Source organism: Crassostrea angulata, chromosome 8 (genome assembly GCF_025612915.1).
Source record: "Crassostrea angulata isolate pt1a10 chromosome 8, ASM2561291v2, whole genome shotgun sequence".
Taxonomy (NCBI): domain Eukaryota; kingdom Metazoa; phylum Mollusca; class Bivalvia; order Ostreida; family Ostreidae; genus Magallana; species Magallana angulata.
In genome coordinates this window covers 2,385,595-2,413,220 of record NC_069118.1, presented here as the reverse complement: position 1 = coordinate 2,413,220, position 27,626 = coordinate 2,385,595, and the positions used below count along the sequence as shown (strand labels likewise).

At 33.9% G+C, this 27,626-nt stretch overlaps 1 protein-coding gene across 11 annotated transcripts; it reads left to right on the top strand.

The window, feature by feature from the left end:
• The first annotated feature begins 1,784 nt into the window (after positions 1-1,784).
• On the top strand, positions 1,785-27,610 carry LOC128158049 (ankyrin-1-like). Of its 11 annotated transcripts, none has more exons than XM_052820727.1 (29): positions 1,785-2,744; positions 4,373-4,456; positions 4,820-5,041; positions 7,876-8,004; positions 8,664-8,753; positions 9,172-9,282; positions 9,583-9,702; positions 10,037-10,126; positions 10,336-10,377; positions 14,189-14,302; positions 16,176-16,220; positions 16,715-16,807; positions 17,181-17,294; positions 18,495-18,521; positions 20,184-20,282; positions 21,391-21,481; positions 21,914-21,930; positions 22,951-23,019; positions 23,448-23,561; positions 23,844-23,870; positions 24,000-24,098; positions 24,326-24,413; positions 24,565-24,578; positions 25,155-25,193; positions 25,302-25,349; positions 25,579-25,668; positions 25,846-25,959; positions 26,849-26,947; positions 27,467-27,610. In XM_052820727.1, the coding sequence occupies exons 1-29, from the start codon at positions 2,700-2,702 to the stop codon at positions 27,608-27,610; spliced, it is 2,478 nt and encodes an 825-aa protein (XP_052676687.1). In that variant the 5' UTR covers positions 1,785-2,699. The 11 variants fall into 11 exon arrangements, with proteins under 11 accessions (XP_052676687.1, XP_052676685.1, XP_052676684.1 ...); XM_052820725.1 differs by lacking the exon at positions 14,189-14,302 and adding an exon at positions 10,630-10,755; XM_052820724.1 differs by lacking the exon at positions 14,189-14,302 and adding an exon at positions 10,627-10,755.
• Positions 27,611-27,626: the final 16 nt, after the last annotated feature.

The window sequence follows — 27,626 nt, the reverse complement described above, 5'->3', positions numbered from 1 at the left end:
AATTTGCGATGTCTCATAGAGCAATCATGAGATAAATGAATTACATAACTAAAATTTTAGATAATGAACGGAATAGTGAAAGCATCTGGTTTTTGTATCTCATCAAGGAGACTGGACGATCATCAGATTATTTACCAGATCTACGTAAAATTTTAAGACAATTAGGTTCTGTCTAGTTATTAACTATTCATGTACATATATTTTACATTAATTTTTAAAAAGCTTAAAAAAGCAAAATAAATAAATAAATAAATAAATGTTAAAATACGTCAAAAATTGAAGTATTTATAAACGTTACAATCAAGATTTCATGGACTTAAACAATAACAGATAACATATCTATAATATGAATTACATTACCTTTCAGGTATCAGATAGTAAGTTTGCCAACGATGGTTTCGACTGTTGTATCGATTACATTTACGTCACTTTTTATAGCTCCAATAGACAATGGCTACATTCATCTTTGGGAAGGGTTCTCCGGGGTTTATTTTCCTTAACTTCTTGATAAATTGATATCATGTATAATTTATATTAATACATGCACAATTCATCATTTTAAAAGAAATATTTCAAGGGCAGGAAATTACATGACAAATATATAATTTATTGTTAATTTCTTATGTTCACTGCATAGAAAATTGCAAAACAACCAATCAAAGGTATTTGCAAACAAAAGTGAATTATTCTTATATCGGAATCTGACATTTTATGGAATTCATCTGTTATGCAGACAAAATGCTTTAACGGGGTTTACCTGAAAGCAACCTCACAGACTGTACCTTTTATGCACTCCTTAAACTCTGTGTAATTTAATGTTATTTATGTATATTAATGATATATTACTCAAAATTTGCACCATTTTAAGCTTGATGTACTGCAGTTCAATAGACATAAAGATATTAATGTTCAAAACAGTATACAAATCCTGTCATTGATTAATGTCGAGCTTGTTCAATGTTTTCGTTCCAGAGATTATAACATTACAGTTAAAAATAAGTTTCAGAGATTATAACATTACAGTTAAAAATAAGGTTCATTATTCACGATAAGAATACAGAAATACTTAAGCTTTTTTTTTACTAATGTTAAACTTAAAAAAAGTTTTGATTTAAATTCTCTAAACGGAATGCTCTTTAAACCTAAAAACCCAAAAATAAATAGATGTGATGCGCTTTTGTTGCTATGTATATAAAGCATCCAGAAAAGTTTATGACTTTATCATACATGTACCTGACTTTACTAAACCTAAAGGAATGAATGGATCCGGAGTCAAGACAGTGTTCTCTATTGTTCATAATGGATTAGATGACTGGAAGACAGAAGATCATTCAGAAAGTAAAACCTAGCGTATATAATTCTTATGGCATAAAGGGGTCTAACAAATGATTTTAAACGATAAGAAATTATAAAATTTGAAAGCTACTCTCAAATGTTCAAAATAAGCATCATCTTCAAAATTTTCCGCCACAAAATTTACACAAAATTTTTTCAAGTGCTGGAGATGTGTGATAACAATGGTAACTTGAACATCACTATATTGACTTTATGTTGAAAGCTGAATCTTCCTATGATTTGACAATTTTTTTTCTTCAAATATCACTAAAAACAATGTCTTCACGTGAAAAAAGTCCAAACGAGCTATCTGTGGAACTGCACGTTGAAAATGTTTAGATAATTAATAAAAAAAAAAAATCTGATACAAAATTTTCACATTTAATTCATAGCATATGTACATTTTCGTAAATTTACGTAAGGATATAACTGATTGTAACGTAACTGTTTCTTTAGCGGTTATTTTGGTTATCACTTTCCCGGTCTTCACACTGTATAATGTATCGGACACATAAATTATAATTTTATTTCTTTGAGAACAGGGCGGGTACAGCCATCACGATCTAGTTCATGTCTACGTACTCCGAAAAAAACCGAATAGTGACGAATTGTTGGGAAAACTGTTCTGAATAAGACATATCCAAACTACAATTTAGTCTGTCAATTTGTCATATCATACTCTAAACAATTTGCTTGCTGGGGGTTTGCGGGGTTTTTTTTTTCTCGCTCTTTTGAGATATGCTTTAGCATGAACGTCCTTTAAAAATAATTGACAACTGTGCAAAATTTGTTTTCTAAGACATAACGTTTATTCTTGTCAACGTTTCACATTAAACTGTAGCCCATTTTCTTGCCAGGGTTTGCGGGGTTTTTTTCACTGTCTTAAGATCTGCCTTATCGTGCATGTTCTTTAAACATTCTGAAGTGCCACTTATTCCAGTGTTTTAAATGTAGCAATAAGTATCCAATATCAATGGCCGACTTGATCGAATTCAACAGGTACACAGCGCGATAAAATCACGAATTTAAATGCCAGTTTATCACAACTAAAACCTAATCCCTTCGTGCGGTCATAAGAAACATTCTTTCATTGACCCTCGACACATACTATCATTTTTTTAGGATATTTCTTAATGAATTCTTGAGTGATTTTCTGTTACTTTTGGACTGTTTTCACTACCAAGCCTTGTTTCCATGATTAGGAGCCGTCTGCGTGATCGCGTGCGTAAAATGACGTAACGATTTCCGGGTGTCTCTGGAGAGGCGAGATGAAGGAATGGAAACTTGTTTGGAACCTGAGACGGGAAAATAAAAATCGATTTTGTAATAAGGAGTTTGTTTGTGTTTGATAAAATTCACAGAAAATGCCGCTGTATAACGACAAACAGGATAAAACAGACGATCGCAAGGTAAGATCCTGTAATCGAATCATTTTCATAAACGTTGTATGTTAATATTTAATTTCTCGTGATCGAGGAATGCATAAACTAAAACGTCAGTCCCCATCACCCTAAGCAGATACTTGAAACGGCTGTCTTTTGCTCTCCGTTAGTATGATGTGGGGGAGGGGGTTACACCTGTTCATATAAGATATATTTCGGCAGGTAACTGTATTTTCTGGTGTCTATAAATTCAGCCTTATCTGTCTCTGTCCAAGCTTTCACCCTGAGTCTCGGTGTCATGATGGCGCCCTGTAGAGTTTTATTTGGTATTAATAAATGTAGGATTGTGTTTACCTTTAATAAGGTAAATCCCCGAAATATACAAACTCCCAAAATAATTACAAACAGGTAGGCAAAATAAACAGCTTAATTGCTTACATAATTAAAGTCACTTCTCTGTGTTATTATTAAGCTTTTCGTACTACAAAAGAACTATCTTTAATATATCAAATTAGCGCCCGCGACGATAACAGTGAAATCTATAGCAGATTTTGAATTTTAGAAGAAAAGAAAAACGTGTCGGTGAAAATACAATTATTACATATTTCTTTTAATTAAGGGCGAATCAGGAAAAAAAAAATGAAAAGTTGATCAAATTTAGGTCATTAACTACCCCGTTATTGGCCTTATAAGATTAACCCCGACAGTTGTACAATGGTTGGGACATACAATTTGGCCTTATTTTGTCACGATGTTAAGACATTTAAATCGGCCCCAGTGTGTGTAGATTTACTTATTTGTCTTAACTCTGCTATTTGCGGGGTACTTAAAACCTGAACAAATATTTTAATGAGAGTTTGGTTTTCGTCAGAGAATTTTCCAAGTCAGAACTTAGACCTCATCTGAAGAAGTGCTTTAAAGCAGTGTAATCGTTTTACTGGTAGTCTGGATATAAGACAACGCTCGATATTCAACTAATATAAGAGAAAAATCATTTGGGTTCTTTTGTAGGATATTAATAATTCATAGAATTGCTTTACAAGATAGTACATGCCTAAAAGATTAAAATCGCGCGTACCGTATGACAGATTAGTGTTAACTGTTCAGAAGCATATCTTGTAGTCTCCATGTGAACATATCTCTCAATTTAATCTACTCTTCTTTATTTGTTTTCATGTAATCTAATCAAAATTCAATATTATTTTCTTTCCAATAACAAAAAAAGACTGTTATACCTTGGGTTTATGTTTTCTCGCTGCAGTATCCAGTATCTTTTAGATCGTATGATCAGATTAAACACACCGACTTGCATGTTGTTCTCGATGTCAAATTCTCTTGAAGCTAAAATTATAAACAAATGCTTTTTTAAAGTCTCCTTTTTAAGTCAGGCATATGGCAAAGTTAATAAAAGGTTGTACCCAAGTGTCTATCGATAAATTTACCATCGATTTAATTTCGAAAGATTGTATTTTACTAGACTAAGTATCATAATAAGGTGATTAAGAAGATCCACTTGTTTCTTGTTTGGTTTAGAACAAAAAAACAACAAACCAAAGATACTAATACACTTGTATAGGTCCGACTAAAACATTAGTTATGTATATGTTCAGACTGTTTAATCTAATGTTAAACCTTCCATGTTTTTGACTGTTTAGATGAACATATACCGCTCCTGTTTGGAGGGTAAGGTGGATGAACTGGTCAGGCTCGTGGGTGAGGACGCTAACATGGTGGTCAAGGTAAGTAGTTAGCTCACCTGTGTAACAGGTATTTCAACCTGTAAAATAAGAATACAATCCTCATTGTCATCAAATGATAAAATCAGATGGCTCAGTGTATAAATATAGTCTCCCACTACGTTCAATCATTCGCCAATATAAAATAAGGCAATAACCTTAGTTTGTAACTCTTTCTAACATTGCAAGATTCAAACAAATAAGCCTATTGTAAACAATATTCTTTTTCATTCTAAGATCAGGTTTATTAACAATGGAATGAAGTATATTGAAACGTTATTTTCAAACCAGCTAGTTATGTTAACGTCCCTATTTCAAACTTAAAGATACCATTTATTACAAGTTTTATCACTTTTAAACACTTAGGACGGGCAGCGACCGCTACACATTGTCGCCACGAGCGGAAGAGAAGACATGGTGGCTGTCATAGATGCACTTCTAAAAACCGGAAGTGACGTGAATGCCAAGACTACCACTGACGAGGACACCGTTCTACATCTCGTCATCAAACACGCTGTGCTCCGTCTGGCCTTCCAGACCTGTCTGATGATCCTAGAGCACAATCCGGACCTTGACATCAGAAACAGGGTAAGGGTAACAAAACCTCTAAAACTAGACCCTCGATATCAGAAACAGGGTAAGGGTAACAAAACCTCTAAAACTAGACCCTCGATATCAGAAACAGGGTAAGGGTAACAAAACCTCTAAAACTAGGCCTCGATATCAGAAACAGGGTAAGGGTAACAAAACCTCTAAAACTAGGCCTCGATATCAGAAACAGGGTAAGGGTAACAAAACCTCTAAAACTAGACTCTCAACATCAAAAACAGGGTAAGGATAACAAAACCTCTAAAACAAGACCCTCGACATCAGAAACAGGGTAAGGGTAACAAAACCTCTAAAACAAGGCCTCGATATCAGAAACAGGGTAAGAATAACAAAACCTCTAAAACTAGGCCTCGATATCAGAAACAGGGTAACAAAACCTCTAAAACTAGACCCTCGATATCAGAAACAGGGTAAGGGTAACAAAACCTCTAAAACTAGGCCTCGATATCAGAAACAGGGTAAGGGTAACAAAACCTCTAAAACTAGACTCTCAACATCAAAAACAGGGTAAGGATAACAAAACCTCTAAAACAAGACCCTCGACATCAGAAACAGGGTAAGGGTAACAAAACCTCTAAAACAAGGCCTCGATATCAGAAACAGGGTAAGAATAACAAAACCTCTAAAACTAGGCCTCGATATCAGAAACAGGGTAACAAAACCTCTAAAACTAGACCCTCGACATCAGAAACAGGGTAAGGGTAACAAAACCTCTAAAACAAGGCATCGATATCAGAAACAGGGTAAGGGTAACAAAACCTCTAAAACTAGGCCTCGATATCAGAAACAGGGTAAGGGTAACAAAACCTCTAAAACTAGGCCTCGATATCAGAAACAGGGTAAGGATAACAAAACCTCTAAAACTAGGCCTCGATATCAGAAACAGGGTAAGGATAACAAAACCTCTAAAACAAGGCCTCGATATCAGAAACAGGGTAAGGGTAACAAAACCTCTAAAACAAGGCCTCGATATCAGAAACAGGGTAAGAATAACAAAACCTCTAAAACTAGGCCTCGATATCAGAAACAGGGTAACAAAACCTCTAAAACTAGACCCTCGACATCAGAAACAGGGTAAGGGTAACAAAACCTCTAAAACAAGGCATCGATATCAGAAACAGGGTAAGGGTAACAAAACCTCTAAAACTAGGCCTCGATATCAGAAACAGGGTAAGGGTAACAAAACCTCTAAAACTAGGCCTCGATATCAGAAACAGGGTAAGGATAACAAAACCTCTAAAACTAGGCCTCGATATCAGAAACAGGGTAAGGATAACAAAACCTCTAAAACAAGGCCTCGATATCAGAAACAGGGTAAGGGTAACAAAACCTCTAAAACAAGGCCTCGATATCAGAAACAGGGTAAGGGTAACAAAACCTCTAAAACAAGGCCTCGATATCAGAAACAGGGTAAGGGTAACAAAACCTCTAAAACTAGGCCTCGATATCAGAAACAGGGTAAGGATAACAAAACCTCTAAAACAAGGCCTCGATATCAGAAACAGGGTAAGAATAACAAAACCTCTAAAACTAGGCCTCGATATCAGAAACAGGGTAACAAAACCTCTAAAACTAGACCCTCGACATCAGAAACAGGGTAAGGGTAACAAAACCTCTAAAACAAGGCATCGATATCAGAAACAGGGTAAGGGTAACAAAACCTCTAAAACTAGGCCTCGATATCAGAAACAGGGTAAGGGTAACAAAACCTCTAAAACTAGGCCTCGATATCAGAAACAGGGTAAGGATAACAAAACCTCTAAAACTAGGCCTCGATATCAGAAACAGGGTAAGGATAACAAAACCTCTAAAACAAGGCCTCGATATCAGAAACAGGGTAAGGGTAACAAAACCTCTAAAACAAGGCCTCGATATCAGAAACAGGGTAAGGGTAACAAAACCTCTAAAACTAGGCCTCGATATCAGAAACAGGGTAACAAAACCTCTAAAACTAGGCCTCGATATCAGAAACAGGGTAACAAAACCTCTAAAACAAGGCCTCGATATCAGAAACAGGGTAAGGGTAACAAAACCTCTAAAACTAGGCCTCGATATTAGGAACAGGGTAAGGGTAACAAAACCTCTAAAACTAGGCTTCGATATCAGAAACAGGGTAAGGGTAACACAATCTCCAAAACTAGGCCTTGATATCAGAAACAGGGTAAGGGTAACAAAATCTCCAAAACTAGGACTTGATATCAGAAAAAGGGTAAGGGTAACAAAACCTCTAAAACTAGACCTTCGACATCAGAGACAGGGTAAGGGTAACAAAACTTCTTAAACCAGACCCTCGACATCGGAAACAGGGTAAGGGTAAAAAAACCCTCGAAAACTAGGCCTCGATATCAGAAACAGGGTTAGAGTAACAAAGCCTCTAAAACTAGACCCTCGACATCAGAAACAGGGTAAGAGTAACAAAACCTCTAAAACTAGGCCTCGGTATCAGAAACAAGATAAGGGTAACAAAACCTCAAAATCTATGCCTTGATATCAGAGACAGGGTAAGGGTTAAATGACTAGTATCAAGATATTGGTATCAATAACATATTACGGCAATAGCAAACAATATGCACAGTATATACTGACTCTTCTGTTGGGTGTATTATATTCTTCGCATCGCTCATTCTTAAACACATTAAACAGCTGCAGCAATGCGGGGAAGGAATTTTAAGAAAGAAACCCAAATATAGTAAGCCCTTAATTCTATGGAATAACAATGATATGTAACGTTCACGTAATAAAACCTTAATTTTTTCGAACTCCACTGTGGGCTCTGAGATTTCTACAATCAACGAAAACAATTTTACTTTCAGAATCTTCGAACACCTTATGACCTAGCAATGGCTCAGGAGTACTTTGAACTTGCCAATGTTTTAGACGGTTCGATGACTCCAGAGGAGGCCCGAGAGTACTACATAAAGTCCATCGGGGAGTTATACGGGGTATGTACATGTATGTGGTATGTATATGTACGGGGTATGTACGTATATGGGGTATGTATATCTATGGGGTATATACATGTATGGGGTATGTATATATATTGGGTATGTACGTAGATGGGGTTTGTACATCTAGGGGTATGTACATATATGGGGTATGTACATGTATGGGGTATGTACATATACGGGGTATGTACACATACGTGGTATGTACATGTATGGGGTATGTACGTATATTGGGTATGTACATATATGGGGTATGTACGTATATTGGGTATGTACATATATGGGGTATGTACGTATATTGGGTATGTACATATATTGGGTATGTACGTATATTGGGTATGTACATATATGGGGTATGTACATATACGGGGTATGTACAAGGTATGTCACATTTGTGGATTATCCCTTTTTTCAGATTCAATAAAGTTGAAGAGTTCTTTATGTCATCTGATTAAGAAATACTGTGTGTTTGTTGTTTTAAGTAATTGATCTTTCATTTAAAAAAGAAAACAAAAACAATATAATTATGCGTTCAAATCTTAACACAGTAGTTATTTTCCATGGCATGATATTTATATGAAGATTTTATATGATATTTTGCAATTAGATTTCGTTGGTCAGTATGTTTTTGAATGGTTGATTCTATGCTGACACAGGGTCGGCTGATAGAGGCTGTGATGAATGACAATGAAGAGGAAGCGATGGACTGTGTCAAACAGGGGGCGGACTGCAACCAAGTCAACAAGGTCAGCCATCATAGTAACCAGGTCAAGGTCGATTGGTAACCTTGATTAGGGCAATATAAAAGCAAACCAGTGCAAGAAAAAAGCCAGAAAACACTTGATGAAACTCATTACAGTGCTATCTTGACAAAGTTTGTGACCAAATTTTAACAATTAATATTTATGTATATCTTTATCGAATATAACTTCATTCAGTAACGATTTCACTTTGTGAACGGTGTCTAAATAACAAAATTTTTAAAACAAAAGTATACAATGTCCTAAAAATGTAAATATAAGCAGTTAACTGAATTGAGGTAAATAAAAGATTCACAATCAAGATGTGCCCTCCAGAATGTCCAATATCAACAATCTTTGAAAATTAAACACAATGTTTATCAGAGACCGATATGATAGTGATGTATACTTCTGTCTGCTATAGCACGGGGCCGGGGCTATACACTACGTGTTCACAGACCTATACCTCCACCCCCCGCTAGATCTGCTGAGTAAGATGGTGGCCAATGGAGCGGATGTCAACCTCAGAGACTACGTAAGAACTAATTAATGTTGTATAAACATATTTAGAACGGGATTTTGGAGGTTTTTTGGTCACTATTTTCTTTACCTAGTATGTTACTAGTTTGTTCACTTTATATGGACGATTATCTCTTATAATGAAAAGTGAATGGCATGCTGTGTGTGGAGCGTCTTGGACTCTCAATAAAGCAAAGTTTTGAATACAGTAAAGTTGAAAAATAAGAATAATTCTGGTTAAAATCTAAGGGAATGTAAAAGTAGATAAAAGAATGTTTTAAGTAATGCTAAAATGACTTGATTTTTCTTTATCCAGGAAGGGGATACAGCTCTTAACCTCGCAATAAAGAAAACAAGTCTCCGGCCTGATAATACAATGTACAAAGTGGTGGATCAATTATTGCAATGGGGCGCGGATCCAACTCACAAAGACTTGGTAGGTTATATTGAGAGAACTCGTGGCCATTTTTAGACTGTATTGATCCACTGTATATAATTTTTATATATGAAAATATAGGAGATTACCAGAAATGTATGAGGTATTTTTATAATAATAGTTTATAAGTGAACAAATCAAAAATTAAAATTTAAAGTGAATATGATAGTTTATTGGTTGATCATCAAGCCTCCTTAATTACAGGCAGGCCTGATTTCAAACAACTTTTTGATATATATGTTACATTCTCATTTGCATGTTATGTAGAGTTATGTCAGCTGTTTATTTCTTGTTTCTATTGTGTTATTTACTAAATGCAGTGTATCTTTGATAGGACGGAAATGACGCCCTTGCCCTAGCCGAGAACCGGAAGTACCTGGACATTGTTAAGCTACTCAAAAAACAGAAAACATCCTTGATTGTTGTATGTAGTCCTACTTCATTCTAATTGTTTCGCCAGATTTTGCTAGATATGATAAAATTATAGTTTTAACCACCACAATTTTACTAAATGAAATCATCAAGTTTGATTTTTTTGTAATTTAAAAATAGTAACGAAGTAGTATTTAAGTAAATGTCTGTGTTTGTGACGATGTGGCTAGACAATAGTAGACGTCTGTGTTTGGTTTGTAGCCTCCTCCCCACGAGACTCCTGTACCGTCCCCTAGATACCAGGTATAGTACTCTCTATCATCTTCTCTAAAAATCTATCAAAAAATCATTGATATTTTGTATCTATATATAAGCAGAATTTTTCTCATGAAACTTTATTTACAGACGAAAAATTCAATGAACTTTTTTAGAATTAAATGAGTTTTTTTTACACAACAAGTTATTTGAATGATGTGATGCTGGAAAAAAATTATTCTTTCTGGTGAATAATGAATTTTTCAATACATGTAATTATGGTAATGTTGACCCCAGAAGTCGACCACCCCATACGAATCTCGATCACCCATCACCCACAGTCCCAGCCCTGTCCATCCGGACTGGGGCACGCCGGTACTTCCCGCCATAAGGTCGTCTGACCCCCTCATTGCTCCTGACAGAGAGGTACAGGGTTTGAACCCAGTAACCCCGCACCGTGTTACCACAGAATGTCCATGACCTCTGTATGTACCCCACACTTCATAAGTAACCTCCAAGTAATGTTATTAACCTATAGTTAACAATCACCAATGTTGCATGCAAGATTCACCTTAATAGTTCTAGATAGTTGTATTATTGCAGATTCGTAACATATTCTTGAAGGTTTATGAGCTTGTTTTATTTATACATTTCAATATCATATCATATATAATTGCTTACAAAAATGATGTTATTAAGAAATAATAACCCTGGGTTATCAACGAAATCATTTTATGTAATCTCGCTGAAGTTTAAAAGGAATCTTACCATTTTAAATTATTATTTTAACAATCCATGCAGGGGAAACTATATCAAGCATTAATATCCAAATTGTTTACGAACGACTAAGCAGAAAAACGCGTTATGAAAATATTGCCACTTACACTCTAAACTTTTTAAGCTAAATCAGTTGAAAGGTCGTTGTTGGTAAAGGAGATTTTAATTACGTTGACCTTTTAACCTTTTGACCTCCTAGTCTGTGTTCTGTAGAAACAGTCAACACTCATTGTAAAAAAGTAAAGAATAAACATCTACATCAATCTGATTGGATATACATGTAAAAATAATATCATATCAGCGTTAAATAAATGATTGGTCTATGTATACAGCCTCGCGCACCCTCAGAGTCCTCCACCCTACCATCTCTCTCTCCCACCAGAAACCAGCAACCAACACCACAGCCAACGACCAGGAGAAATCAGAATGCCGAACCCGATCGTGAGGCCTGCTTAAAATTGTTTGCGCATTACAAAAACTCAAAACTAATTCTGATTCGCTATTTTGTAACAACAATGGAACATGCGTGGATCCAGAAAAAGGGACTATTCAATCTCTTACCTTATCTTATCACACCCCCTCCCCCGTACAAAAATGTTCATGATCGCTTCATTCATTTCCGAAAAAACACCTTCTTTATTATATGATATAACATACCAATTTACACGATTCCAAAAACCCATTATCCATTGGGACGGGGGGAGGGGGGTTGTTGGTGTTAATGTTAAAGGACGAACGCTCTCTTTTCGATCTTATTTATTGAATTTAAATCATTTATTCAATTTACATCATCAATAATTTTAATAAGAGAATACTTGTTTTGGGAGGGTAATATATTCTTTTATTCCTTTGGCATGTAAATTTATATCACCCCTCCCTCACTGGACCCGCGCATGTTTTTTTTTATTTTCGATTGAATTTGCATTGTTAAGAATTTAATTTTTAGATTATAATGTATAATGAACAAATGTATAATGCTTTATTCAGCCATAGTTTATTAAAAATCCAAAAATTATAGATATATTTCGATGGTGTGGTATTCAAACGTTACATTACTATTAAAAATTCTACCTTTAAACTTCAAAACATTTTAAAATGTACTTTTAACTTTTTAACACAGTCATACTTGTGTAAACATGTACTGAATAGCTTTCAACATTGTTTAGCGAATTGTTAAAGGAAAGTACAGGAACGATGTAGATGAACATGCTTCATTAAATACTGCCGGCTAATGTTCAGTTCGTTAATCCGCGGCTAGTTCCCAGTATAATATCATTGTTTGATTGCTGGTCTATGTATACACAGTCCCCCGCACCCTCAGAGTCCTCCACCCTACCGCCTCTCTCTCCCACCAGAAACTTACAACCGACGCCAGAGCCAACGCCACGAATTCATCAGAATGTCGAGTCCGATCGGGAGGTCTGCCTGAAACTGTTTGTGCAGTTTTAATTCTTATATGTGAACTACAAGTTTTTCGTTGCTTTGTATAACAACCATGGATCATGCGCGGATACAGGATTTTTACGAAGTGAAGGAGCACATCTTTCCATTACCATTCCCAATCTTTAACCTCCTTTCACGGTCTTGGATATTCAGCGTTCAATTTTTTTTCTTCAAAAATGCATATCCCTCCTTGAAATGAATCTACGCGTATACAGGCATTCTCAAAACCAACGGTTGCACTTTTGGGAGTATTAATTCATAAAGTAATACATCCTATATATCTATATCATCTTCTTTTAAATAAAAAGATCCGTGTATGGTGAAGTGTATATCTTTAATTTATCACTTTGCTTTATACAAATTGAAAATTTTGAAAATCTTGGGAAGGTTGTACTACCCCCTGACCGTCCTAGATCCGCGCATGTGTCACTGTTTTTTTTAAGAATTAAAATTAATAATAGAGAATTGATTTCAAGACTTAATAACATTAAAAATAAATAAATGATAATTGGCTTATATATTAATCCATATTTTAATGTTAAATCTTCCATTTGAAAATAAAGAAATATATCAAGTATACTACTTATTTGTAATATAACTATCAAAGATTGAACCTTAACACTGTAAAGCTTAACGAGGCCGGGTCTAATTAGTTGTGCCCTAGATTTTTTAATGAAATTTTTTACCTGAATTTCTACTGATATAATTATTATTTTAAGATTAAAAAATAAGACATTTACCACACCGTTTGTTTAGGGGGTCATCTCAAAGTTTGTTAATCTTTAACATAGGACCCTATGGGATTTTGCTTGAAATGTATCAATTTTGCACATTTTTTTAAACTTCTGCCCTAGGGATTTCTTTTTCTGTTCTACATATTAAAGTTATTGCTAAAAGGCATCAAATGGTCAAATAAAAAAAACCTTTTACCTCCTGGTTTGTTCCAGGGGTCTTATCAAAGTTGATTTTTGTATGCCCAATTTCCCAGATTTGTCAGATAATGGCTATTTTTTATTTGACAAAGGCGGAAAAGGTGATCTTTATAGTATTATTAGAGCCTTCAGACATATTTAAGTAATAAAAAAATATATAAAATCACATATTAAGGGTCATTAGTATAAAATACATGGTTACTGTGTTGAAATATATGAATTAAGCTATATTTAGGCGGGTTAAGAAAACGTGACAGAGGGTTTGGCCTGCTGAACCCTCTTCACTTTTTCGACCCGAGCCCAAATATTGCTTATACTTCAAGACAGTTATTTTTATTCCACAATATAACATTAATTTTACGCATTAAACGAGCAATTTTCAACAAATTTCGCTGAATATCTGCAGATAAAACTATCACGCCATGGCGTCAACCAAGCAAAAAGATGACGTCACAATACAAATGAAACGCTGCGCGAAAGCGTGCGTACTCGTTCTGTACTCGGCCTCGTTAATTGATATGCTAAATCTTGATTCAGTAATTGTTATTTTAACATGCTCGTATGTGTACTGCATAGGTTTTCAACTTGAACGTATTTTGTAAAACATAACTATACAGTAGAATGTATATAACAGTCTTAAAATTAAGTTCGTTTATCCGCGGCTAGTTCCTTGTATGATATCACTGATTGCTGGTCTATGTATACAGCCTCGCGCACCCTCAGAGTCCTCCACCCTACCGCCTCTCTCTCCCACCAGAAACCTACAACCAACGCCACCAACAACGACAAGAAGAAATCAGAACGCCGAACCCGATCGTGAGGTGTGCTTAAAACATTTGGGAATTGCTGACGTGCGATTCAAACATTTTACGCTTGTTTTGTTGTTTTGTGGTTTATATTAAGTTTTTTTTTATTTTGTTACTACCATGGGGAATGCGCGGATCTAGGATTTTTCTCCAGCGGGTCCACCTTTTCCGCCCCCTCTACCCCAAAAAATAAGAGAAAGATTAAGTCCTTCTCTCCCAAATTTTCCATTACTTAGAGAGATACATTCATACAGTGTTAATGATTGATGATTTTTTATGTCAGTGTTTGAGAAATTGTTGTTATTTCTGCATAACATCAAGACGAGGTCAAGAGGTTATAAGTTTCGGGCATTAATATATTGTCAATCTATGTTGCTCTTTTTGTCGATGGTTACATTAAAATAAATAGATCGATCGATGTTCAAACTCATTATCGCATTTAAATAACGTAAATTAATTTTTCAGCTTATTTTTTACAAAGCATTTGCTTTTGTTTTAGAAAAATTCATTGCAGTACTAATGAAGTGCCCAATTGAATACACGAGTAAATTAAACTCATTGAAAACTTTAATGCACAACGATAAACCGTCAACAGAGCAAACTAACTAATTCAGTACTCTGTCATTATGTTCTTCATTTCCCACATATCTGTATCAAAACCAAAACATCAAAAGCATTTCTTACTGTGCACCTACTATACATGTCGACCGTGTCCATTCCACCACTTCCATTGTTCACTTTGTCTAATCTTATATTCTTTGCCGCGGGCTTGAATGACTTTATATCACGTGATAATTATAAAAGGTAAAATGGCGGCAATAAAAGATTTTTTTCATACATAGATATACAAAACATGTTAGTTCCTTGACGACACTAAAAATATTATTTTAGACAGTTACAACTTGGTTTAAACATTACCATAACTTTTTAACATGTTAATCAAAACTTGATTTATAGGTAAATAAATCTTCGTTAACACGCAAGAGGGATTAAATGTTTGTCTTAAGTATAAACTTAATGAGGCTGGATGCACAACAAATTACCCATAACATCTTAAAATTAAATTTATGATTTTTAACCATTTTAAAAATGGTTATTTTAAAAAATCTAAATATTTAAATGTTTCCCTTTATAATCATGCAGAGCTCTTCGTCTCATGAAGTTTGATATATCTAGCAATGGTTATGACCACTTAGCCCTCTTCATACGTAATATAATTAACTGCCTCAAATTTCGGGGGTTATGGGTCTCTAGAGAATCATACCCCAACGATCCCTCCCCTACTAGATCCGCGCATGAAGGAATTTTGTTTTCAATATAATAATTTCTTTATCCTAATTAATAGTGTTCCATTATTATTGTTTGTTTTTCTTGCATGATCTGAATTTTTAAAAGATATAAATCCACATAGTTACCGACTGGCTTTTATTTTAACAACCAAATATGCTTTTGTTATATTAGAAAGTAGTAAAGCCCCCTGTTTGCATGCAATTAAATTACATGTACTTAGCTTTAGGTTACAGATGCTTCATTGATCAAATATGCATTTAGTGTTTGTAAAGAAAAGTATTACCAATTGAGTATTGACATTTTTGTGTTACTAATCTCATATTATAACTAAGTACTTCCTTATTAATATGAACTGCTTTATTTAAAGATACTTTTAAATTACTGTTACATCATATATTATGATAGATTATTTTAATAACAGCCATAACTTTGATGATTTCGACCTATTAAAATGCTTATTTTAAATTTGGAAACAAAATACCAATAATTCAATGTGTTCTAGTTCTCGGGATGGACAGTGAATTCAAACAAACAGTCGGCATTTTTGTATTAAATAATTTTGGTTTAAACTTTATATGACCTTGACCGTTCTTTGTAGCCGTCCCCGACCCCGCCCACTCCGAGGCCACCATCAGCAAGTGCGGTGAGGTCAACGTTGTCTCGCTCTCTAACTTATCATATTTTTTTTATTTCCTTGATATAACCGCACGTACAATTACAAAAGGAGAAGGGCTTTGTCATATTTTATTTCATTCAACCCCTTATATTTCATTCGCATTTATTCAGCCTATTCCTAATATTCCATCCGGGTTTTGGTATACTTTTGTTATTCATTGTATTTTATACCCACCGTTCTTTTCTTCTTCAGTCCATTAATGTTTTCATTTAATCATTTAAATACCTTGTGTACGAGGGTTGTCCAAAAAGTTCGAAAATGCGATTGTCCACGAACTTTTTGGACAACCCTCGTATATAGTGCTTCATATATACGATTTAAATCAAAAGAATGATATCACAATCATTTTTATTTTATCTTGCATGCATTTTATCGTAAGTCGTGTTGAATTTAGCTCCAATTACAATGTACTTAGGTATAAATACTTTCAATATTTCAACATGTGGTTATTCTTTGTTAAGGAGTCAATCACATCAGCAATAGAAGATGACAACACGGACGAGCTGGACGCTCTCTTGAACGATCCTCACGCCAACCTCAACGTTCCCAACTCGGTAAGTTATATATCTCACTGAACCATTCATCCACCGGCTTTAAAAACTCCAAAGGTTGTTAACATGAGAGTCATCCCTATGACAACAATATCGTTTTTAATGGTATTGAAATTTTGGCTCACAAAACCGTCCGAACACACAAGTTGTGGTAGCTAATTAAATACTCGGGAAAAACAATGTTTAATTTCTTGATGGATGCTCCACATGACGATTACATTTGTGTTCATCTGTCTATATAGCATGTATTAATGTTGAAAAGATATTTGTTGGCACACACACACACACACACACACACACACACACACACTGTTCAACCTTGAATTTTTATTGGATCCAGATTATCTTTCTTAATACCTTGTATATGTGTTTCCAGATGGGCCTGTTTCCGTTACACGTTGCTATACTGAGGAATAACCCTGTGAGCAGGAATGACATGGTACAGCAACTTCTGAACAAAGGCGCCGACATTAATGTCAAGGCCATCCCGGTATGTTCGATACTCATTTTTGGTTTTTTTTTCTGGAAGCTTTATTTTCATCCATTTTCAGTATATGATGAAAAGACGATTCAATAGTTTATGATATCAAAACGCAAAATTTAGATAAAGGTCCCGTGAGATTTTTACAATCATTGTAGATAATCTTGTAATCACTGTCTGATTATTCGTCTGAATGTTATCTTTTCACATTTTTCACTAAAAAACTGTGATATTATAGTGTCCTTGACTGAGGGGCCATTCCAATTTGTAAAGGGTCATATCTATTCCGTGGTCATGAAATAAGTAAAAGTAAATAAAAGAGAATCGAATGTTCACGTAGAGTTAATATAACATAAATATACGATTGCAAAGTTTTATATAAAGTTTTCATAAATACTAAAACACGAGGTTTTGTTCATTCTACAACCATTTGTTGAAAAAAGGGTAAAGCTAGTTCATTTATGTTTTAGCTTTCTCCCAAAATAGGATTCTGTGTTCTTATCAGTCGACACATGAGCAATATTTAGAACAATTCAGTCTACTACTTAGACATCCTATGTCTATGGAGGCACAATGACGTTATATTTTCATAGAAAAAAATATATGTCAGTTCAAAACAATGTGTGTGAAATGTGATAAACCTCTTTATATCAACCCAAAGTTGTCTTTTCAGTTCTATATTTATCAAGTAAATTCTTTTTAGAAATGGGGTAGGAGTCCGATATTTGAATTGTCTGAAATAAGAAATATGCATACATTTTTCAATGAGAACAGTCAGTTTGAGAAATATTTGTTCTTATGTGTACAAGATATCCCTCTTAATTTAAAACCTGGGGCGGGAATTTTGGTTATAAAGTCACAAAGAGGTCCAAAATACAGAAAACCTCTCGAAAAGAATAGATCAATATCAATGGGATTCTTAGGGGGTTCAAACAAAATCATGATATGAGTTTATTGTTCATTTTAAAGTGGACCAGTTTTATTTTTTCCTCTATTAAGCAATGCAAACAAATTTTCTTTAAAACAGAATGAGGATCATGATGAGGTATATACACGAACGTCATAATTTAGCCTACTTTTATTTCTTGCTTCTTTCTTTCTATATGCGCATGCAGCCTTCAGTTAGATGCATATTCAACAGTTGTAAAATTTGCTTTATATATCATTTTATGTTTATTGCATTTTTTTTCCTTACCAAACATTTTCAAGCAAGCAACTGGCAAATCCATTTTGAAGGTATTCTTTCCAGTTCTGATAATGCCACAGCACAGACACCGAGTGGCTTTTCTGTGATTTTACAAATCATTCACTTAGCAGTGCACATACACTGATTGGCAAATCATTCACTCACCTACATTGATTATTCAGGTGTGTTTGTTTAATGATAATTATCATAGTAGGACGTGTCTTACACTTCCGGGTTATTGCACAAATATTTACGTTCAGTTTATATTTCCCCGTATGTTTCCATCGGAAATCTGCGACGTTCAATTTTCTATGAATACACTTTGATAATTAATGCGTCATGTGCAGAGATATAAACGTCTCCACGTGTTTCAAATATATTTATTTTTGTAAGATTAAATCAAACGTTTAATCTTATATATAAACCAATTTGATATGTGCATTTAAAAAATAATAACGATATTTTTCTCTACAAAGTTTCTTGCACTATAATTTAAGTTCCGGAAATGAACTAAATAACATGTCAATATGGCTGCTCCATGTAGGTTTCATATACCTGACTAGGAGCGTAAATAATGACTTTACAACGACAATACATATTTTATTAAAGTAGACATCAGTATGAATATAAAGATAAGCACTCAATGCTTAATTTCTTGCTTTTCGTAACGAAAATTACGTCCCCGCGAACAAGGAAAATTTTGACTACCCACGTTACTTAAACAAAGTATATTTGTAAACAATATTTGACAATTATAAACAGAATGGGTTTTTTTTACATTGGCTTACAAATGATATCTCATGCGGGTGTCATCGGTACCTCCATTGCAGTTTTACTTCAAAATTACTTATTTTCATATAATCTCTTATTATCTAATTAACTAATTAATGAATACATTCTCTAATTAATTCATGTACCTAGTTCTTATTCCAGACTGTTTTAACCCATTTTTTTTACCTCAGTAGTTATTCCAGGTGTTTCGTTACCTCTCGCAAATAACATGAACTATCAAAGATACTTTTTAATATCCTAAAAATTAGATTTCAAGTTGATTCGAATATTTTGAAAATCCTATATGTTCTTTCATCATAAATATAAATCTTACATGCACAGCTAATAGATTTTCTGTAAATTGCACGCCTTAAGTCTAGATTTCTTTAATTACCATATCTCTTTTTGGCAAGGCGATACAGTTTTTTTGCAAATTTGTATGCAATGTGTGTTCACATTATTATTTTTTCCTGCATTATATTTTAAACAATTTAAAGAGGGCGGTGTGGTCGTGGTAAATTTTAGTCTATTTCAATCTCTTTTAGAAGATGAATTCTATTTAAGGAATAAGGAATCATTCTTTGAGTCCAATAAAGCCCGAAGGGCTTTATGATAGATTTGATCACGCCCCGACCGAAATATCACCTCATAATGTTCAAAGAATGATTCCTTATTATTTATATTTATAAGATTCTAAGCCATGGTACGCTTAAATATTTAAATATAAATAAGCAAATACCGCTGGCGCCTCAATTTGGCGTCATTTGAAGTTATGGGTTATATAGTACAAAATCGATACGTAGGGTTATCACAGGCAAAGACAATAGAAAATGTAAATATACAGATATAAAAAAATATTCAAATTTTAATCGTTAAATATTTTGATTTTTCGTTAACTTTATGAAATACAATATTCAGCGATTGATTTCATACCTTTTCAGGGCGGAAATACTCCGTTGCACATGTCTGCCGCCAGAGACCAGCTGGACACGGTCCGGATACTCCTGACCTATGACCCCGCAATATCTCCCACCAATAACGTATGAAGCTAATTAAACAAGTCGTTTAAGGAAGGAGTCTCCTCATACTTCTAATATATAGAAATCCATGACATTTTCACGCAGTCAAACAGACATCAATTCCAAGTGTTTATATCAGTTTTATAAAATTTGGCCGTCATGTTTTCACAGCGTGGTTAGGTCAAAATCATTATCTTCTCCCTCAACTTAATGATGTGACACTGACATCTTTTTCAAGATTTTAGATTTATGTTTTACAATGAAGTGATTAAACCAAAAGTTGTCCATCAAAACAAAAAATTGATATGGCTTAGTCCGCATGTCTCCTAATATACTTAAATTTTGAAAATATTTTGATTATTTTTCTTTGGTTCCATTATTGAAAAATTTCATTTTTTTCATTTTATGATTACTTATTTATACATGTATGTATTTTTTTAAAAATTGACAGGAAAGCAAAAATATTGACTATTGAATAAAAGAGGAAATACAAACTTTTTAACACAAATCTGTTTAGACATTTAAAAAAATGTTTGTTTTTTTCACAAATCATATTTCATGAACACATTCTAAAACCTAAGTACCTTATAATTAATTCAGATTTGTTGAAAAAATCCTGCATCATTGTTAATCTTTAAGAAATTTTATCTAAATAAAGCCTTTGAAATTTTGAATAGGAAAACCATGTTATAGTTTCCAACTCCCCAAAATTTTGGTACATTAATTTGTATAAATAATATTGATATAAAATTGTAAACTTTTATTACTATTTCCATGCTAAGGTATACTATTTAAAGAAATAAAGACAAATATGATCTTTTTAATTTCCTTTTAATGCCTTAATGGGAGATTTTTTTTAATATTCTTCCAATATTTTGATAAGTCAAACACCAAACAAGATGTCTTCGTTTATTTATTGTACCATAAACAACTACGTATCAATTCATATATATTCATACGTAAAAATGTTCGTTAAACTGAAAAAGATACACGCATACTTCCTGATTTTTATTTAAACATGCAAATGTCTTATTCACAAATGCATGCAACAGATTAAAAAAGAAATGACTATAAAATAAAATTAGTTTTTGTGGCTACTTACCCGGTGTTTTTTTTTTTTACTCTAAAGGAGGGCCTGACACCTTACAACTACGCGGAACAGAATGGAAACTCCGAGATGATGAGACTACTTAAGGAGGAGCAACGTAACGCCGAAAGAAGTAATAAATCTTCCACCTGTGTCATCTTATGACCAAGCCATCTGCGCATGTCTATTCTATTGTGTCGTCATCTGAGAAAAAACTGCACTTCCTGTGTTCTTTTTGCGTGTCGTTCAATACAGATGCGTTCTGCACATGCGTGAAATGTTAATGACGTTATTTCTGTCATTGAACCTACGTGTTGGCGTTCCAATGTTTTCTTGTATCTATCTGTCAATAAATACACAGATTGTGTCTCTGTGTATTTGACTGTTACTTATTATTTATTTATTCTTACTACACACAAGTCATTATATACATATGTGATATTTCTTCATAATTTATTCTACAATATTGTTTTATGATATACGTTACTTTATAATAAATTATTTATTTCTCTAATGTGGTTTGTTTGCATTATCAATTGTTACTATGTTATTATCTTCTTCGTAGAGGAAAACCCAAATAAGGTAATGTTGCGTGTGATTATTTACCTTTATGTATCTTTCCTTTTCCCGTGTCGTTGAAGTTAAACACGCACTCCTCTGTGAGGAAAAGAAGTTGTTGAAGTTAATTCACAATCTGAGTTTTGTTCCTTTTCGCAGGAAGCTTAAATCACATCAACTTATTTGCGTTGTTTTTCTGTACACGTTTGATTCTAACCTCACATGATTCCTACCTAATTATTAAAGTCAATTCTGGATTGTAAATAATTTCGAATGCAAAATTAGAAACAAGTAAACCCTGTTGATATAATAGTTCTTTAAAAGATGAACAAAATTTTATTTTTTATACAAAGTATATAAAGATAAAATTTACTGAAAAAATAAAAATAATACTGGTAATGTGTTGAATAATTAAATAAATAAATATCTCAATTCGACTTTCCATCTGTGTGTAAAGTCAAAATACTTTATCTCGAACTCGATGGAATCGAGATATAAGGTGATTCGAGATATCGAGGTTAAAGTATATATAGAGAAGCACTGAATTTTAACTTACTTCAGAATATTAATGGTATACGATATATCGATGTTCGAGATGGCGACGTTTGACTGTACCTGTATGGTTGGTATACATTATATAGTTCTAGTTTGATCTGAGGGACAAAAAGATACATTTTATTCGGCTAAAAACTGAAGAGGCACGTGAATATGTGGGAACATATCTGAATATAGCATACAATGACACAGGTACAAAATCAATGTGTACCTGAACATCAATCTAATTACAATTCAGCAGGACAAACCACACAGCATGGAATGAAACTTCGTTAATTTTAAAGTTCATTTATGAACTGACTATATGTTCAAAAATTAAAATGATTTGTTAATTTTTCTAACAATGCATTTAGTTTAGAATACATATCACGGATTAAAAAAAAAAACAACAATAAATACTCTGAACTTAAGCATTAGCTCAGATGAGTATTCAAATGCAAACATGTAAACAAACAACATTAAATTACGATTTACCTTAACCTCTTCTAGCCTGACAACAGGGACGAATTACAACAGCTGCTCCAGGACCCGGATGCCAACGTTAATGTCCAGAGTCAGGTATGTCTCTTTATTATTAAAGTCAGTACAACTGAGTGTTGTCTATGGTGTAAATCATTTCCTCCGCAATTTTAATTAACTACTCTGTAACGAAGGTAAAATTAAGATTTACAACGTTGAAGTCTCCGTAAATTCAATATCAATGAACTAAATACCTCTTGGTCTTCCCGCTGACTTTTTGAAGCATATTGACAAATGAATAACACTGGCGTTTACTTGAAGAAAACAATAGTCACCGATTAGTTACCAATCGCCTAATGGCTGGCAAATAGAAGAGGACAATTTTATGAGAACATGAATTAAAGTAGATTCTGATACAAATTATCTAAAGACTACTAGTATTTACAAGGTATCTTGTATACTCTATAGCAAAATGGAAAAAAATATATAAAGTTTCTGATTTATTTTTCAATGATGCAATTTTGCAGAGCGGGTTATTTCCACTACATCTGGCCATAATGGAGAACGACCCGCTAATCCGAGAAACGTACGTCAAGAGACTCATCAGTCGGGGAGCTGACGTCAACGCTAAAGCACTTCCGGTAATAGAGTTCCTTAATTTAGTGTCAAAGAAAATGATATATCAAAAGATTAGTCTACTGATTCAGAGTGCAGCTTTGTGCTTGCATATCTAGAGGCCTCGGGAACCAAGCTATTCAAAAGATGACATGCGATGTTCATGTATACCCGAAACGAATGATTAAACTTGCAGGAAATAAAATACTGTTCTTTTGCTTATGAATGCAATGCAAATTTTGGATGTTATCGGATTTATTTGTTGAATAAGGAATCAGGGTTTTCAAATGAATATATGTTTATTTCAGAGAATGCAGGGAAAGCTCTTACTAAGGGTATGTGTCCATTTCTTCAAATCAAAGCTAAGTATTGAAATCATTTTAATTGAAACACCCAGAAAATTTATTAGATAGCATGTTAAGAGCGACAATGTACCAATGAAGGTTCTGCTTTTAATTGGACAGGAAGGAAACACGCCCCTACACATGGCTGTTATACGGAAGCAGCTTGGGATCGCTAAAATTCTGCTGAACAGCAAAGCTCGGAAAAATTCGGAAAATTGTGTATGAAATAAAATCATTATTTCTTTAGTAGTTTTTTTCAGTTTCTGCAAAGTTTGTCACGTGTTTTTACTTAAACACAGTCAGCCAGGAAACTTTTTACTTGTTTTAATATAACACTTCTTTTGGGTTGAAAAATGTTTTAAAACATGACAGAATTTTTTTTATTTCATTCACAGTGCAGCGTGAGGTTTGCAGATTTTTGTGAATCATTGTATTGATTTTTTAAGGATGGGAAAACGCCATACTTTTATGCTGAAAGTAATAAAGATGAGAAGATGATGGAATTGCTGAATGATATCAGAAAGGAGGAGACAGGTTAAAACCATTTGTCTCTAATATACATATTGCAGATCTGTAAATGAATATAAAATTTCATTATCTATCATAATCAATAATATCAGTAAAATTATATTTCTTTTTAGAATTTTATTTACAACTCATTTCATGCTCCTCTCTCTTTTTGCAGCGCCGATACCTACGGTGTGTATGGTGTATTGTATCCATGTCTATTGCAAACATTAATGATATCCAGAATAAATGGTTTATACGCTATGTAAAAAAAATTCTAAAAATGTGTACATTTTTTAAACATTCGTCCTCTGTGTATCTAATTTATTTTGAATCAGTAGGGTTTATCGCTCGTTTAGATAAGTATTGGGCGTTTAACCTAGTTCGCTACGAATATATAAATGCATTCGATTTATGATTCACAAATCACAATTAAGAGAGCTGGAGGGTCAGGGCCATTTTTTGGGTATATTGATCTCCTAAAGATGAAGATTTCTATATAAAGATAGAAGAAAATGTTCCTATTTTAACGCTTAAAAATATGATATTTTTTAATAATAAAAGTTTATAGCTTAAGTATTATACCTCTAGATTTAAGATAGGTCCGATTGCTAATTTGTTGACCCCCAGCCTCCTTAAATTCGTCAAATTAAGACAAAACAATGAGCGTTTTTGTGAATATTTCTTAATAAAACTTAATAGTCTCAATTACCCTGAAATCGTTGATGCATAAACGATACGCTTTTTATTTGTTCTGTTTGTATTTAGAAACCGCCAAAGAAGCCTCCCCTCACAGCAAGGGACCCGGTAAGCTGTATGAATCATATTGGTATATCAATTTAGTAAGCCAATATACTAGTACATAGGAAGAGTTGCTGAATATTTTATTGTATTAATTTACATGTTTATTTAAAGGAACCAACAAAACTTCAAGACAGAGGAAGAACAGGGTCCCTAGACGAGGTTTGTGTGTGGAATTGCTTGATTTCATCTTTTGGTATTTTAATATCTACAGAATGAATTTATTAAAGATTGAGAAGCTGTTAAATCTGCTATTGAAATTGCATAACATGAGACTCGCCATAATCTAATGCCTGTAGTATAAATAAAACGTCCCCTCAAATTATAATACAGTTGATGCCAATACTGTAAAACACTTGTTACGAGTGACTTACGTCGTTTTCGTTTACAGGTCAGCAACATAGATGAACGAAGAAAGGACCAGGATGGACTTGATGACCTTGTTAAGGACCCGGATGCAAATGTTAATATCAGGAACGCTGTACGTCGGGGTTTTTTTTATTCAATGCATTTACTGAGTAATATAATTTTTTCTTTTACTAATTAACAATTTTTAATTGTCAATGAGTGACAATTAAAAATTGTTAATTAGTAAACGACAATTTTGTACAAGTCATGTTTATGGTGAGTTTTAAAATACAATCCGGTCTACTTGTAGAATGGGTTGTATCCAATACACCAAGCCATCATGAGAAACGACCCGATAGCTAGGAACCAGTTGATAGAAAAACTGATCGAGAAGGGAGCAGATGTAAACTGTAGGACGCTTAAAGTAAGTATAGATTGTAGCTAGAATCATTTGGTTGACAAACTGATCAAGAATGGAGCAGATGTGAATTGTAAGACACTTATGGTCAAAAGCTGTGACTACAGTCAACCATTTGATGGAAAAACTGATTGAGAAAAAGGGAGATGTAATATGTAGATGTAAACCTTGGTTATTTTAATAATAAACAACAAGGCTTATGTGGCTCAGCACAAACAGGTTGTGAAAGAAATCACTTCTCGGAAAAACTGATCGAGAAAGGGGTAGATGCAAACTGTAGAAATCTTATGGTAAAAAGCTTTAACTACAAATAAACCAGTTGGTCGAAAACTGATTGAGGAGGAAGAAGCAAATGTACACTGTAAAAGAAGGTAAAAGTAAATAGCCTGGTAAGAAATCGGCTCGCGGAAAATTAACATTTAAGAGTTTCTGTAAACAGTAAGACAGACGCTTAATAGCATTTGAATATGGCTGGATATTTTTGAAAACCCTAAACAATGGAGAATCGACAAAGGACTAAGCATCGACTACGATGTGAACATACATTTCGATCAATTAACAGTTTTCAGCAAAATATTCACCCATTACTCCTTATTTTGGAATGCTTGTTCTTTCGGCATATCATATTATAAACGGGGGGGGGGGGGGGGGGTTCTATTCATATGATTTGATTTATGTACAATCATCATGTTGAACCATGAAAATGGTTGAAATCTTACTTCAGTATCAAATGCGAACCTATTAAATATCATACATACAAGTAACTTTTCTAAACGTTCAATTATTTTTAAAATCAGATCTTGGAATTAAGGAAAGATTCCACATGCATACTTTAATTGGATTTAACTATTTTGTAGTACAAGGAAATAGGATGGGATTATTTCTTGTTTTACAGAGTGGGAACACACCCCTCCATCTCGCCGTCACACGTGGACAGCTGGGGACCGTCAAACTGCTCCTAGGGTACCGACCTATCTTCTCCATCCCAAATCTCGTGAGTTCTCGTGTCTGTTATCTCATATTCGCCAGAGTTTCGTAGCCGATATTCTCTAAATCATACAAATTTTCATGCATTGTATATTTTATAATCAAATTCAGTGGGTTTTCAAGTCTTGTATAATCTTTATTCAAATCACGAGTTTTCAAGGAAGACAGAACACATGTACAATATATTTTATTCGGGTAATAAATAGACATAGTTTGCTTTTATAAGAGACAATAGTAATGTTTCTGCCACCCTGAAACAAAAAAAAAATAGTATTTGGATACAAATGGTTGTATTGGTGTTATACGATTATATTTTGAGTTATACAGTACGGTAGTTTTTCAACATCACTGATATAATATTTAGCACTTTCTGTACATAAGCAATGGAATTGTGTCTTTTTTCGCTTTTGAAAATGTAAATAAAATTAAAACTGACAAACAGCATGAGCATAAATTCACATTAATAACTTTTTGATAACGATTCCTCTTTCATTTAAAATTCCATTCTATCTGGATATGTTTATAGGCCGGAAAGACACCGTACTCTATAGCCGAGGAGAATAACCACATGGAGATTCTGGCACTGCTGGAGTCCTACAAGAGGAACGTGGTGGACAAACGCAAGAATAACGCCGCTATACGGGACAAGGCCAACTGCACGATCTCCTAGCACGACAAAGAACAAC